The 13,360-nt window shown below is 40.9% G+C and overlaps 1 protein-coding gene and 1 long non-coding RNA gene across 2 annotated transcripts in view; one reads left to right on the forward strand and one right to left on the reverse strand.

The window, feature by feature from the left end:
• rassf7a (Ras association domain family member 7a) overlaps nucleotides 1-9,163 on the forward strand; it is a 38,286-nt gene extending 29,123 nt beyond the window's left edge. The window contains exons 2-6 of the mRNA XM_088299115.1: nucleotides 2,723-2,921; nucleotides 4,239-5,155; nucleotides 6,695-6,869; nucleotides 6,957-7,046; nucleotides 8,876-9,163. Coding sequence (XP_088155241.1) covers nucleotides 2,819-2,921; nucleotides 4,239-5,155; nucleotides 6,695-6,869; nucleotides 6,957-7,046; nucleotides 8,876-8,907 — 1,317 coding nt within the window. The 5' untranslated portion in view covers nucleotides 2,723-2,818 and the 3' untranslated portion in view covers nucleotides 8,908-9,163. The remainder of the gene's footprint in view (nucleotides 1-2,722; nucleotides 2,922-4,238; nucleotides 5,156-6,694; nucleotides 6,870-6,956; nucleotides 7,047-8,875) is intronic.
• A 1,999-nt stretch (nucleotides 9,164-11,162) lies between these two features.
• Nucleotides 11,163-12,096, reverse strand: LOC148335405 (uncharacterized). Its single transcript, XR_015844127.1, has 2 exons — nucleotides 11,912-12,096; nucleotides 11,163-11,539 (listed from the first exon to the last, which is right to left on the reverse strand). It is a non-coding gene; the product is annotated as an uncharacterized LOC148335405 (long non-coding RNA).
• Nucleotides 12,097-13,360: the final 1,264 nt, after the last annotated feature.

Below are 13,360 nucleotides of genomic sequence, written 5' to 3' on the forward strand. Positions count from 1 at the left end.
TTTCTCATTGTCTGTCTTCAAGTCTCACTGTTTCTTTCCGTGCCTTTCATCATACGTTTAATCTACAGTTCCCCTAAGTAGTTTTATTGCTAAGATTTAGTTTTGAATGTTTGAGGTTGCTGATTAGCCCCAGTGAGAGCATTGTCTTCATTCCTTGCACTGAGTCAACATCTGACGTGTGTAGGACCTGGTTTCAAGTGAAACTGGGTGTCAAATTCTTTTGGTGCTATGTCGATAGTGCTGGAAGCGATTATTATTATCATTATTATTATTATGACATATTTTCACACAGTGCAGTATAAACTCTTGTCACGTGGAGAAAATTCTGAATAGCTAATGTTTGAAATGGTGGTATTAGTGGAAGGTTGTATGTGGAACTATTTGGAGGCCCACATTAATTAATAGAATTTGCATATTTACTCCAAATATCACATAGGAAGCTTTGCAGTCATATTTTTATGCAGTATTTTCTTCTGTTATTTAAATGTTCAGGATCATAGCAGGGGTTGGGACTATGGTAGATTTTGTCAGTTGCAGCTAGTAAAACAAGCCGCAAGTGCAACGGAATACTCTGGGATTTTCATTTAATTTCACTTGTCGTATCCAGTTTCATTTTAATACTATATTATGGATTGAATATAAGTGTGTTTCTAGTTGTCACACTAAAGGTAAGCATTGCTGCAAAGGGGAAGCATTAACAAGCACATCTTGAGTGACATGCCTACTTAACTGCACTGATTCTCATATGTGCTTTTCGTCCATTTTTGAAAAGCTGAAGCCTGGGCCGTTACATCTCTGTAGTCTCAACGAATGGCAAAAAAACGACTTATGTAAAATGTAGCCCTTTGTAAATGGCCATTAGGTCAGTCATGGAGGAACTGTCAAAAAGTGGCTGTGTTAAACTCGGAGTTGATCCTTAACACTAGCTACATTAAAGTCAGCTACGTGAAGCACGAGACTCCCACTGGTAGACCAGAATCAGGAACAGCGTCAGGCCGTTGTTTGGCTCTCAGGGTTGTTGCATGTGACAGAGGAAACAGATAGCAACCTGAAACTCACACGCCTGTTTGATTCTTGTTGGTGCAGCTTATCATGTTTCGCTAACTAGGAGGGACGAGACCTAAATAACATGGGCTAGTGGCATTCTTGTGTTTGTTCCCTTTTAAGTTTTTTAGGTACATTCTGAAACCTTATACTGAAATAAAGACTTTGATTTAAAGAATGTTTGGATAACTACATACAAGTATTTAGTTCAAAATGTAAACCCTACTTAACCTGTGAAAGCAGGGAAGTGCATCCTCTATTTGGGCTTCACTTTTTACACGTCATCTGTGGCTGTAAAAGTACTTTGACCTCAGTTCAGGTGAGGCACTTCCCTGGCACGTGACTTGCCAAGTGTCATTCCACTGCTGATGGATCCAAGAATTTGAATTGTTGCTTCCTGTTATTCAGATGAAGGGAAAAAAAGCCTTTGCCAAAGTAGATGACTACTCACTCTGTGACTCAACCTATCAGGTTTAATTATGTATTGCAACACTGTTCAGCACTCCTATATCATAGTTGTTTTTCTTTTTTTTTTTTTGCCAGGTTAAGTTACCTACATTATATTACGATTTACACCACACACTCAATGATACACCACAAAGGATGATTTGCCAATGAGCCTTCAGGTCCAGTCATGTAGCAGTGACATCAGACCGGTTGTATGTGATGTCATGTTGGGCTGAAGCCTGAGATGTTATTGCCATATCGGTGTGTTTGCTATCCAAACAAGTGGAGAAGTAATGATGGCGCTGCGTGGAGAGGTCACCGGGGTAGTGCTGGGCAGGGTTGTACTTCTTTAAAGAAGATAGGAATTCTTCCGGCTGGTTGATGTAGTCAGTGCATTCCTCAGAGACAGCTCCTTATTGGCAGCCAACAGAGCACGGCCAGGCACTGAAAGAAGACCAAGATAAGGTTTGTGGAGGGTGTAGGGTGGGGTTGACCACAGTTAAAACACCTCCCACTGAGAATTAGAAAGTCAGACAGAAAGAGAACGCCATCTGTCTGAGTGATGTTTTTTTACCCACATAGACTTTATAGTTTCCTTCTTTGCATCAATTTTTGTAGCTAATCCATCACAGCCTGAGACCTTTCATGTTTTTGTGAGTATTGTAGTATTTCATGACCCTATTTTGATGCTTGGCTGTAAAAGTAAAAACCGACAGAGGCTGAAGTCAACAGAATGATGTGAATGTAGAGTCAAGTCACCCACTCAAGTCACTTTTGGTCCTCCTGAGTGGAATCAAATTAAGAGGACGTCTACAAACACACTAACCCCTCTTTTTTCGATGTTTCTTCCATCAGCTACCAGATGCATACAAGCTTGAGTTGCTCCACTTTTCCTGTCCATTCCCTTTGGCAGTAAGCTATCATAACGGCTTTGAAGGAGAGTAGCAGAGCGTTTAATTGGGTTACAGATTGGCATTTCTGCTCCTAGCTCCACAAGATCTTGCCTCAGCTCTTAACAAACCACCAGGATTGCTGCTACACCCTTTGTCTGCCGGTGTGGTCATGAGTGGTCTAGCAGCATTGTTGCTTCTTGACGTCAGAGTGAATTAGTAATCATATGAAGTGGAATGTGAATGGAATGTGTAACTGTCAACAGACTGCGTTGCGTATATGGACCCAAATTGTCTGCAACTGTCAACACCCGTTTGTCTCTGTGGTCCATCCCATACAGATTTGGGGCCATGCAAACCTGAGCTAAGGGAAGCCGAACTTTTGAGATCAGTTGGGAAGACCATCTTACCAATCGCCTTGCTTCGTTCAGTCGCAGATGGAGCTCAAAGTGTGGGTGGACGGAGTGGTGCGGGTAGTATGCGGATTATCAGAAGAGACATCCTGCCAGGATGTGGTCATCGCTCTTGCCCAGGCAATAGGTAAGTGTCCTCTGCTCTTGACGTGTCACATGATTTGACCTGTTGAATGCGCATGTACATATATACATTTCATGGTTTCACGTTACCAAGCAGCACTGAGCCAATTTTTGGCTATTTCCATTCCATTATAATTATTAAGTAGTAGTTAAACAACGTTCTGTTGATGGTTGAAAAATTGACAAAAATAATGGAATGAGAGGAACACAACATAGCCAAAGTCCAACAACATATCTAAGGTGCAGATTTTGAATCAAGCAAATTGAAATTAACTCATCCAGTCTCATATAAAGTAAAAATACTGCCACCGTTATTAGTAAAATGTAAAAACAAAGTCTTAGTTAGGACTTGACATTAAAGTTATGTTTTATGCTTGCTTAATTGCAAAATGGAATAAGCGATTTGATTGTTTTAATGTAATCTCATGTTATACTGAGTCCACTCCATCTAGCCATCCTTCATCTGAGACGCTTTTTGTCACGAGTGTCGTGGGGGTGCTGCATCCTATCCCAGCTAATGTTGGGAAATGGGCGGGTTACACCCTGAACTGGTTGCCAACCAATCCCAGGGTACACAGAGACAAACAACCATCCGCTCTCACACTCACACCTGGGGCAATTCAGAGTGTCCAATCAACCTACCATGCATGTCTTTGGAATGCTGGAGGAAATCAGAGTACCCAGAGTAAACCTACACAGGCACGCCGCAGCCCGAACCAAACCCACAATGGAAACCATAGTGTGGTGAAACCAGTGGAACTTTACTGCTTTATGGAAGCATGGCTGGATTATAAAAGAAAGAAAAACCATGCGGACAAAACGGAGAGCATGTTTAATCCTAAAGTTGCAGCTTTGCACAAAGTTAAGAGCTCCGCTGGATTGTCATGAGGTCATTTTGGATTTGAGCCTGCCTATGTATCATCTGGCTTTATTCAAGCCATACGCTGCAGCAGCATTAAACAATATAAAACCCGATTTAGCACTCTCTTCCTTCCACGAGTGAGCTGCTTGCCTCGCCATAAGGGAGGGTTTGTCCTAATTTCAAGGTCCTTGTGGAAACTTTAGTTTATTTGAGCATCTTTACATGTTGGGAAAGTTGTACGTTCTTTTTATTCTCAGGGGCAAATATTCAGGTATCATAATGCGGCTGATGTAATTTGTTCACTTAACATTCCTCAAACAATGTGAATGGAAGGGGAATCCACTGATTTAATGACTTTGAACAAACAGAGGCGTTCAACATGTAAATTAACTGCAACTATTTCTGGTAGTTTATTTGCTTAACCAGTATATTCACTTTTTTTTTTGTTGTTGTTCGCAGGTCAGACAGGCCGCTATGTTCTGATCCAACGTCTGCGGGATACAGAGCGACAGTTGCTGGCCACAGAAAGACCTCTTGAGTCTCTTGCCAAGTTAGGCCAACACGGCAGTGAGGTTCAGTTCTTTCTGCGTCGCACTGGGCCAAGCAGCAGCGATGGGCCTGGCTCAAAACAAGACAAACTTAGCGCTCTATCCCTGCCCAAGTATACAGAGCCAGACCTTGCAAAGCGCAGCCAACCCAAGAAAGCCCTCACATTCAACCTGGGCCCATCAACTTCTCCCAGGACCAAGCAGTTTCAGAGGTCTCCTCGGGACTCCCCAGACCAGAGAGCCTCACCTTCCTCTTCTCCCATCCCTGCGTCTCCTCATGCGCCATCTCCCTCGCCACCAATGGGTCCATCCAAAGAGGAGGTCTTTAGGGCGGTTCTTCAGCAACAAGAGAGACTAAGGGCCATTGAAGCACAACTCGAAACACTGGAAACGGAGTCTGACACTTGGGAGCACCACTACCCATCTCTGTCTCCTTCACCCATCTCTGATGCTCACTTCCTCGAAGAGTTGGACACTCTGGAGCAAACGATGCGAATGAACCAGGCTGAGCTCGCCCACGAGCAGTACTGGGAGGAGGAGTTCCAAGCTGAGACTGAGCGGGAGCGAGGAATGAGGAGGAAGCTTGGAGACCTCCATGCTAAGCTTGATGACTGCGGAAGACGGCTGCATGAGTTCTCGGTACGCTCTGCTCAGCTAGAACAAGAGATTCAGCGAGAAAGTCAGACGGAAGTCAAAAACAAAGCTCCAGAGGAATCCCTTGATGCCGTGAAAGCTGAGCTCCAGAGCCATGAGAAGCATGGAACCAAGTTAGAGGAGCACCTCTCTGAGACTGATAAAGCTCTGGGGAAGACAGAGTCTCTGCTGCAGGTAAGGAGAGAGGCTGTAGTTCTGGAAAAGGGGCTGTAATGCCAGCGTAGGTCAAGGTGTTTTTTTTATTTGCCGGTGTCGAACAAACCCTTTTCTACCTAGACTGTGGAATATACTGTGTCCCTCTCTTCCATATACACTGCAGCAGACAGTAAAAAGACATTTGCCAAATATAAAGAATTATCCAAGTGAAATTTAAGCTTTCCAAATGCATTGAACTAACAATATTCAAATGTTATATACTCAGAATCTAACCTATGAAAATGTTGTTACAGAAATATTAGGTTTGCCAAGCCAGCTTGGCAGGTCTCATTTTGTATACATGTTCTAAACACATACACATAGTGATTATATTACCATGTTTAACTATTCTTGTATTGCATAGAAATGAGATTAAAGTGACTTGTTTTATAGCACAAGAGCTTCACTTCATTGGATCAACTGAGACTTATCTAAACACAGTTATTTATTTAGTGATGAATGTTGTCTTGGGTGCAGCTTTGTCAATAAAAGCTTAACCCCGGTAAAATCTTTCCTCATAGTCACGTGAAACCAGAGACTCTGGTAGCTGTGTCGGTGAGCTCGTGTATTTGAGGTCACGTCATTTGGAATGTTCCACTTGGAGGAACTAAAGTACAGGGAGAACTTGAAGTCAGGTGATTTGATGGCAACCATTGCGTGCTGTTCCAGTGGGCTCCACGTAACTAAGTGGTTACAAAACTGATTAAAGAATAATTATGAGCTCATTTGCCTTTCCGCAAGTCATTCCCTTGGAGGACCCCTGATTGATGTTCTGGGGCTGGCTCTTTGTCATAGTCATCAGTGCAACTATATACAGAACATTACATACCAAGACCAACATATTAGGCTTCTGTTTTTTCTCCTTGCAAGTTCATGTTCTAATTTAGAATATAAACCTGATTTGTTTTTATTTATAAATTTGCCCCAATGCACACACAATTTTTTTTCCAAAGTGTTGGAGTTATAGTGAAGCTTTATCACTGGAGAAATGTGTATTAATGACCCCCACCCTAAAAACAAAAACTGTCCGCCGTCTGCTGGCCACGGACTCTATAGTCTCCTTACTGTTTTGGGTGTGATGAGCTCAACTTCATTGCCATTAGGTTAATGGAGACAGAGTAGCAGGTGTGAACTGCAGTAGGCCAGCCGTGCATTTTATATGTTGACATGATGAAAGCTAATTCAAGATTGTAACGTTCCTGAAATGATAGACTGCAAATGAATGTGCTAATGGTGACCGGAGGATGATGATGCCAGAGTGACAAACCCTGCAAGCCCAGTAGTTTCAACTTGCTCACTCTGATGCCCCCTTATGGTAGGAAATACCACTTGCACCATTAATAAGATGAATTCTCTTTTTCTACATGTAATTACATATTATTTAACAGTTAATGTTAAATAAAATAAAACTTCTGCACACTCAACACATTTTTTTCATTTGCGACTTGTGTTTGACGCTGTGTGCCATCTTCTCTTATGTTCCCCTGTTTTTTTTCTTCTTTTTTTTTTTAATCTCAGGCCAAACAGGACGAGCTGGAGGAGTTGAACAAGGAGCTGCGGCAGTGTAACCTGCAGCAATTTATTCAACAAGCTGGCGTCCTGCCTGCACACGGCAACTCACGCACAGACCTCCAAGAGCAACTGGAGCAGTTAGAACTGGCGCATCTTCTCCAGGATGGATACAGGAATGGCAGTAAGGGCACAAGTCAGACAGATTAACAACTGTTGCCTGTAGATTTTCGCCTTCATACATGCCTTTTTTTTTTTTGTCTCTAATTAGCGGAATCACCACCTCGCCCTACTGCTAAGCAGTTTCTGGGACATCCACGCAACCTACAGAACCCCCTCGTGTCCAGCCTCAACCCCGAGGGTGTGTATGTGTGAGACCTTCCGCCTTCCACGTCCATCCCGCTCTGCCCCTCTCCTGCCCCGCCGCACCCCCCTGGTCCCTGGAACTATTGCCCCTCCCCCATACTTTTCTCCATCCCGCCTTGTTTTTGGGTTTGAGGCTGCTGTTTTTGGTGTTAAGTTGTGGAAGCATTTGTAAGGTGTAGGGTCCTGCAACTCCTCAACTGCCTTCCTTGTGCTCTACTTTTTATAACTTCACTGACCAACCCGCTCTTTTTCACTTATTCATTGATTCTGTTTGACAAAATTTCACATTCCCTCTTCCAATGACATTTTCTTTATTTTTCCATTTAGTGTCTGTTATCTTCCCTTCTTTTTTTGTTTTCTTCGGGGCTAATGAACTGCTTTCTGTCTTATTTTACTTGTTTCTATTGAAGCACTTTACACTAACACTTGCAGCACAAAAAGATTTTTACCCTGGCCAACTTTTCAATAAGAGTAACTGGAAAGGACACAAGAACCTCAACACCTGATGACTTGTGATAGGCAATAAAAAGGAGAAGAAAACATTCCTAAATACATTTTCTGTACTGCTTGTCCTAATTATGGTTCACGAGTGAACAGGAGCCTATCTATTCCAGGTGAGCGAGAAGCCCTGTCATTTGAAGGGCACATATAGACAAAGAATCATTTCCTCTCTAATTCATTCACACCTATGGACAATTTAGAGTCTTCAGTAGGTCAGCTTGTTGCTGAAAATGCACTACTTATTTCAAAGACACCGTTAATGTCCACAATAACTAACACCATTATTAATACGCTCCTTTACTTCAGATATACTGTAAAATAATCCTCGAGATTATAATTGAAATTGCCAGGATCCTTTAGAATGGTGCTTAAGAATTTATATAATGACAAATACTTAGTCATTCAAATTTAGAAATAAACCTTTTATCGCTTTTGTATCTAATTTCAAGCCTGAGTTTAAAAAAAAAAAACGGTTGGCTGGGGTATTAATTATAAAACTTCCTATCATATAAACAATTCTCATCTCCTGGCTGCTGCCTTGTCCACTGTATTGCCACACTGATTGCAGATAATGTGCATTTTTTATGATATGAAAAGATGTGATTCATTTTATGTATGAATGCTATAAGTGGTGTGTATCTCAATTCCAATGCCTTGTACTTTGGTGACTGTCAACATCCAAAGAGCAAGAGCCTCTCACAGGGGGCTCTGCATGTTTTGCAGTGTCCCATTCTCTTCCTGTGTAAAACCTTGGCCTTTCGGCACATCACAAGAAATATTTCTCCTATACTTGTTTACTGGACCCTAAACGTTTGTCAGCTTCTAAACTCCACACTAAAAGAGGGGATTAGCCATTCAATTTTGCAAAGAGGCCAAGGTATTAGACACTTAATAATTTCTGCTTGATATGAATGTGCCTGGTTGGTTGTTTGCCGTCGTCACACTTAACATTTGACCTGACGTAACTTACACTGTGTCCTCAGTGTACTGTAGCTTTAGGGTCTGTTTATGTCAAGTGAACAAGAGTTGAATTACGAATCCCTCAAGCAAATGTTGTTCGTATGATACGCACTCATATTATGGTGATGGGTCCAAAGGAAGCCTGTATTTTGGGGGTCCTTTCCTGATTCTATAGAATTTTTGAAGCACTCTTCTCTGCCAGTCGAATCAATTTTTGACCTATTACTCCTACTTTGTTCCGTATTGGTAGAACCTATCCCATTTTGTGTGAATATCCTGATGGTATAGGTTTCTCCTCAAGTCTTTTTTTTTTTTTTTAAACAATGGGATCATTATCCCTACCTGTTTTTGTGTGTCTTGCAGTCCTGACATCCCGAGAGTCGTCATGGCGATAAAACATGGACCACAGGGCCAAGGGAAATTTTTATGTCACCATCACCTCCTATTTGACCCCTTTCTTTGCAGTTCTCATTCTAATTAGTACCATGATATACATACTGTAAATACTTAAGACAAATATATTTACAGAGTTTTGCTACGGTAAGCACTACAGATTATCTGTGTAAAGTGTAAAATTTAGGAACATTTTACTTAGAGAAATTATTACAATGTATTTAAATGTAATAAAAAATGTTTTAATGTTTTAGAGAATCTTTTGTTTTTATTGTATTAAATTACCTACACTAAGTCATTTTAATTGTACAATATAGTAGTCATGTATTTGCAACTTCCAGCAGTAAACAGCATTCCAAAAATGAAATGAAGTATGAATATATTATGAGTTTTAAATTATTCACGCTCCTTTCCGTTCTTTGTGGTACAATAAGTCTGGTGATGTGTCGTGATTATTACTTGGCTTTTTGCTGGAAGCATTCACAGGTGATTGAGAAGTGCACCCTTTCATGTAGCCACCACAAATGTAACAATTCTTGGCCTCATAGCTTGGAACATAGCTGAGTGACAAAATCTGATGAACAGATAATGGATCACTGTTTTAGTGCAGGGCTGTCTAAGTGCAGATATATACAGTAGAGATTTGTGGAAACCAAATTACTCAAACGTTTTGCGTCACTTCAATAGTTATTGCTCACACACTAACATATGATATTTGGCAATAATGGGCTAAAAATTACACTTGCATTTGATCTGTGACAATTGTAAATATGACCATGAATATAAAAACTTGGGTGAAAATATCGAAATTTTAGTCAATGACTGCTTCAAGTCTAATAACATTGACTAATAACTATGTTAAATCGTACCTTTTTATCCTAAAATTGTTTTACCTTTACTAGAATCCCGTGGTACATTTTAGTTAAAGGTACAATCCTGGTGGATTAATGAACCTTTGTTTTGCAAATCGAACGTTAACGTCATCACTTCTGTTATGGTTGCTGCTGTGTCTTCTTTGTTGTCTTATTCTTCATTTTCTTCAATATTTGCTCTTCTTTTCATGGCTGGACTTTCACTTTGCACAAAAACAACAAGACCTGCAGATAAAATGCAACGCTAGTTAAGGTATGCTGCCGAAAACAAACATTTTATTTCCCGATGTTTCGTAGTCCTTGTGCGGTGCTTTCTGGGTGAGGATGCCATGAAGCGCAGCCAGTCAAATCCACTTGTTCTCTCAATGGTCGATCTTGCAGCCAGGAACCAATCCCGTGCCTCGTATGAGTGCCCAAGGGTGCTAACAAAAGCTCTGAGTCAGTTCGCTCTGAGTCAATTAATCTCCGAAACGAGTCCGCAATATGGCGTCTTTCTTTTTTGATTAATATTTTGGAAAAATCAGCGAAACACAAGCCGCGAAAAGTGAATCGCAAAGTGGCAAGGGATCATTGTACTTTTATTTTTTGCTGCACACATACTCCTTTAGTCTTAAAATGGAAATTAAATGGCTTCTATTTGCTCGCGTGTGCGGAAAATCACCCATGTGATCAACACAAAATGCCCTGATTTTTTTTTTAACCCTTGTGCAAATTAGTTGCTTGTTATATGTTGATTGATATGTGAATTTTAGGCTACTGCCGTCTTCCGCATTTAGAGCACTACCTCAATTATTGCCATTCACTTGATCATTAACTCAAATTTTTACTTTCAGTTTTATAAACTCAATGCATTGTGTAAATTGTGACTTTAAGATTCACAAGACGGCCAGTTTAGATATAATGATTACTTATGTAGAATTGGATTATAGTGAGAAGATTTAGAGCTGTCTGGCAGGGGTTGTATAATCTTCTAAATCCATGTGTTGGCGCCACTGTCTGGACAGACCCGATGCACCTCTGGCGCCCACTTGTGGACGAGAAGAGTCCTACGTGCAGTCCAAGCCTTTCCATTCAAATGTCCAAGCTGCTTTAGTCATATATAAAGCCATCCAGTTGTCTGTATGATCTACAAAAATTACTACATGGCTTCAAGACTTCCGATTATGTTTTATTTTTGTTTTTAATGCAAATTGAATTCAGCCACTTAACAGAAACGTCGTGCAAAGCTGACTGACTTCCCATTAAAATGATTGTGATAACATGCAACTATCTTTTCTGAGACCTATTAGAAAAAATTGAAGAAATCACCCTCGCTTATTAAAATGTAACACTTTACAAATCATGCATCGTTTCACATAGAAGACGTAATGTAATAAGATGACCTGTTCTAGTTTGCAAACTTGCAATCATTTAATAGATTAAGAATATGAAGGCATAAACGTTTATTATCATCAATGCAGTTGAAAGAGTAGGTCACAGAGGTCTGGCGTACATGCACATGGTGCGACCGTTGTGCAGGCCATAAATAAAGTACAGTAGGTGGGCAAAGGGGGGGACTGGACTCCCAACGCAGGCCTGCCCCATAGGCAATATATTACAGGGACATGGTGAAGGCGTGCTCGGTGAATGACGTCTTGTCTGATCCATGAGAGGAATTCCCAAAACCAGGTTAGCCGCTGTCACACGCACAGTGGAACTGGCAGTGGGCGCAATGTGCGTTAGTCAGTGGCTTACCTGCTTTTAGATCTTTTCAACCACTGCCCTGGCACCAAAAACATACGAACAATACTATGAATAACACACATTGTAGCGTCAACCAATTTATAACAAAGAATCAGGGCGGTCTATTCAGTGACATCAGGTCACAACATGGATAAGAAATGAAATTAAAATAATTGTGAAATAGTTTAAATGACCCAAGGCAAAAGGGCTGTACATAGTAATTGAGGTTTTATTCCTGATTTAAATGATCAAAGTGTGCAATATTTACATTATAGGAACTGTAGGCAGTCCAAAGAGAGGTGCAGTGTAGTCTATTGAATTAATTTTAGCTGAATAAAGAACCTCCATCCACCCATCAATTTTATATACTGTTTAACAGAGGGGTAAGAACACTCCAAAATGCTGTACTTACCGGTCCCAAGTTTTTCTTGTAGTATTCCTAAATACAAAAAACGTGCAATGTGGTTATGTGAGCATATCTCGCATAATTCACTCTAGTTATATTTTTGCCTTTACTGAAATCACAGCATTTGCTAAAACTTGGGCGCATTTACAGATTGTAGTAAATCCAGCACAGCCGAAGTTGAGTTCACTTGCACTGGCTCTACCCAGCCCACTCCCGTGCATGGGCAACCTGACCTGGTTATGCAAATTACCAAGTCAATAGGCATAGCATCCAGCCAATGGCCTTGCAGTTAACCAGAATACGCCCCGCCTATAAGGCATTATTAACGAATGAGATCTTCAGAAAGGTGGTCTTTCCACAACTAGCATTTCTTGACGTTGTCTCTCTAGTTGGGGTGCGGTGCGTTCAGTTTCGCACGTCTTACATTAGGGATAAACCATTCCACTTTTAATCCATTTTCTGTCATGTCATTATTTACTCCAAATTTCAACCTGGATGAGAGAATGTATATTTAAATAAACGCTGTGAATATTTTTAACTGTTGTTATTTGGTTAATACGTACAGTTTGAACCGCTTTGAACAAACGACGCCCCTATGCGTACAGTGCAAAGTGGTTGAACTCGTCTCGCTTGTGTACAGTGTTGCCATGAGCAGAGAGAGGTTGTGCACGTAGCAAGGATGCTGCATGACAATCTGATCTCACGATGACGACCAGGAAGAAAAGCACTTCATTATTTACGACGTGACATTCGGGAACATTCTGAGACCATCAAAAATACCCATTAATTATTCATGTAATAAGAATATCACATGTTTTTAATTGTCGAACGACATTATATATGGTATTTAATTACATTTTAACACGTCTTGCACACTGTAATAATGAAAAAAGAAATGTTACATTTAAACAAAGGGTCGGGTTTGGTAAGGAAACAGTGAGGTTCATACATCCAAATTTTGCACATTATAGTGAACTGTGTGTTGCCAGTCACACATCGGTTTGGAGACCTTCATTTGACCCGGTCCATCTAAACAGTATTTGGCTATGAACCCCTGGCTGGATTATTCCCATCCAGGATACACATGACCCCATGGCATGGTGTACCAAATCAGGATTACACTGCATTATGTAACAGATTACAGTAGTTGGTTTAGTTGAACACGAGGGGGCGCCACAGAAACATTTGAAATGGAATGGGCTCTTTGCACAAACCGACGTGACGTCATGCAGTGGTTTACCCGGTCGATTTTTTTTGTGCGCATGTCTGTGGCCGCTTTTGTATTTTCCGGTGTAGGTTGAAGGGTCATCCAACTGGGTTTAAGGAGACAGATGACGCTTCTCTGGTCGTATTTCATGAAGGAAAAATAAACGTTCGTAGAAATGAGAAGATTGTTCCTCATTGACATAATTTTATGGAGACAACAACTCAGACTACACATCATTTACGTGTTTC

Source organism: Idiotropiscis lumnitzeri, chromosome 6 (genome assembly GCF_059441095.1).
Source record: "Idiotropiscis lumnitzeri isolate Australia: NSW breed Sydney's pygmy pipehorse chromosome 6, RoL_Ilum_1.0, whole genome shotgun sequence".
NCBI lineage: Eukaryota > Metazoa > Chordata > Actinopteri > Syngnathiformes > Syngnathidae > Idiotropiscis > Idiotropiscis lumnitzeri.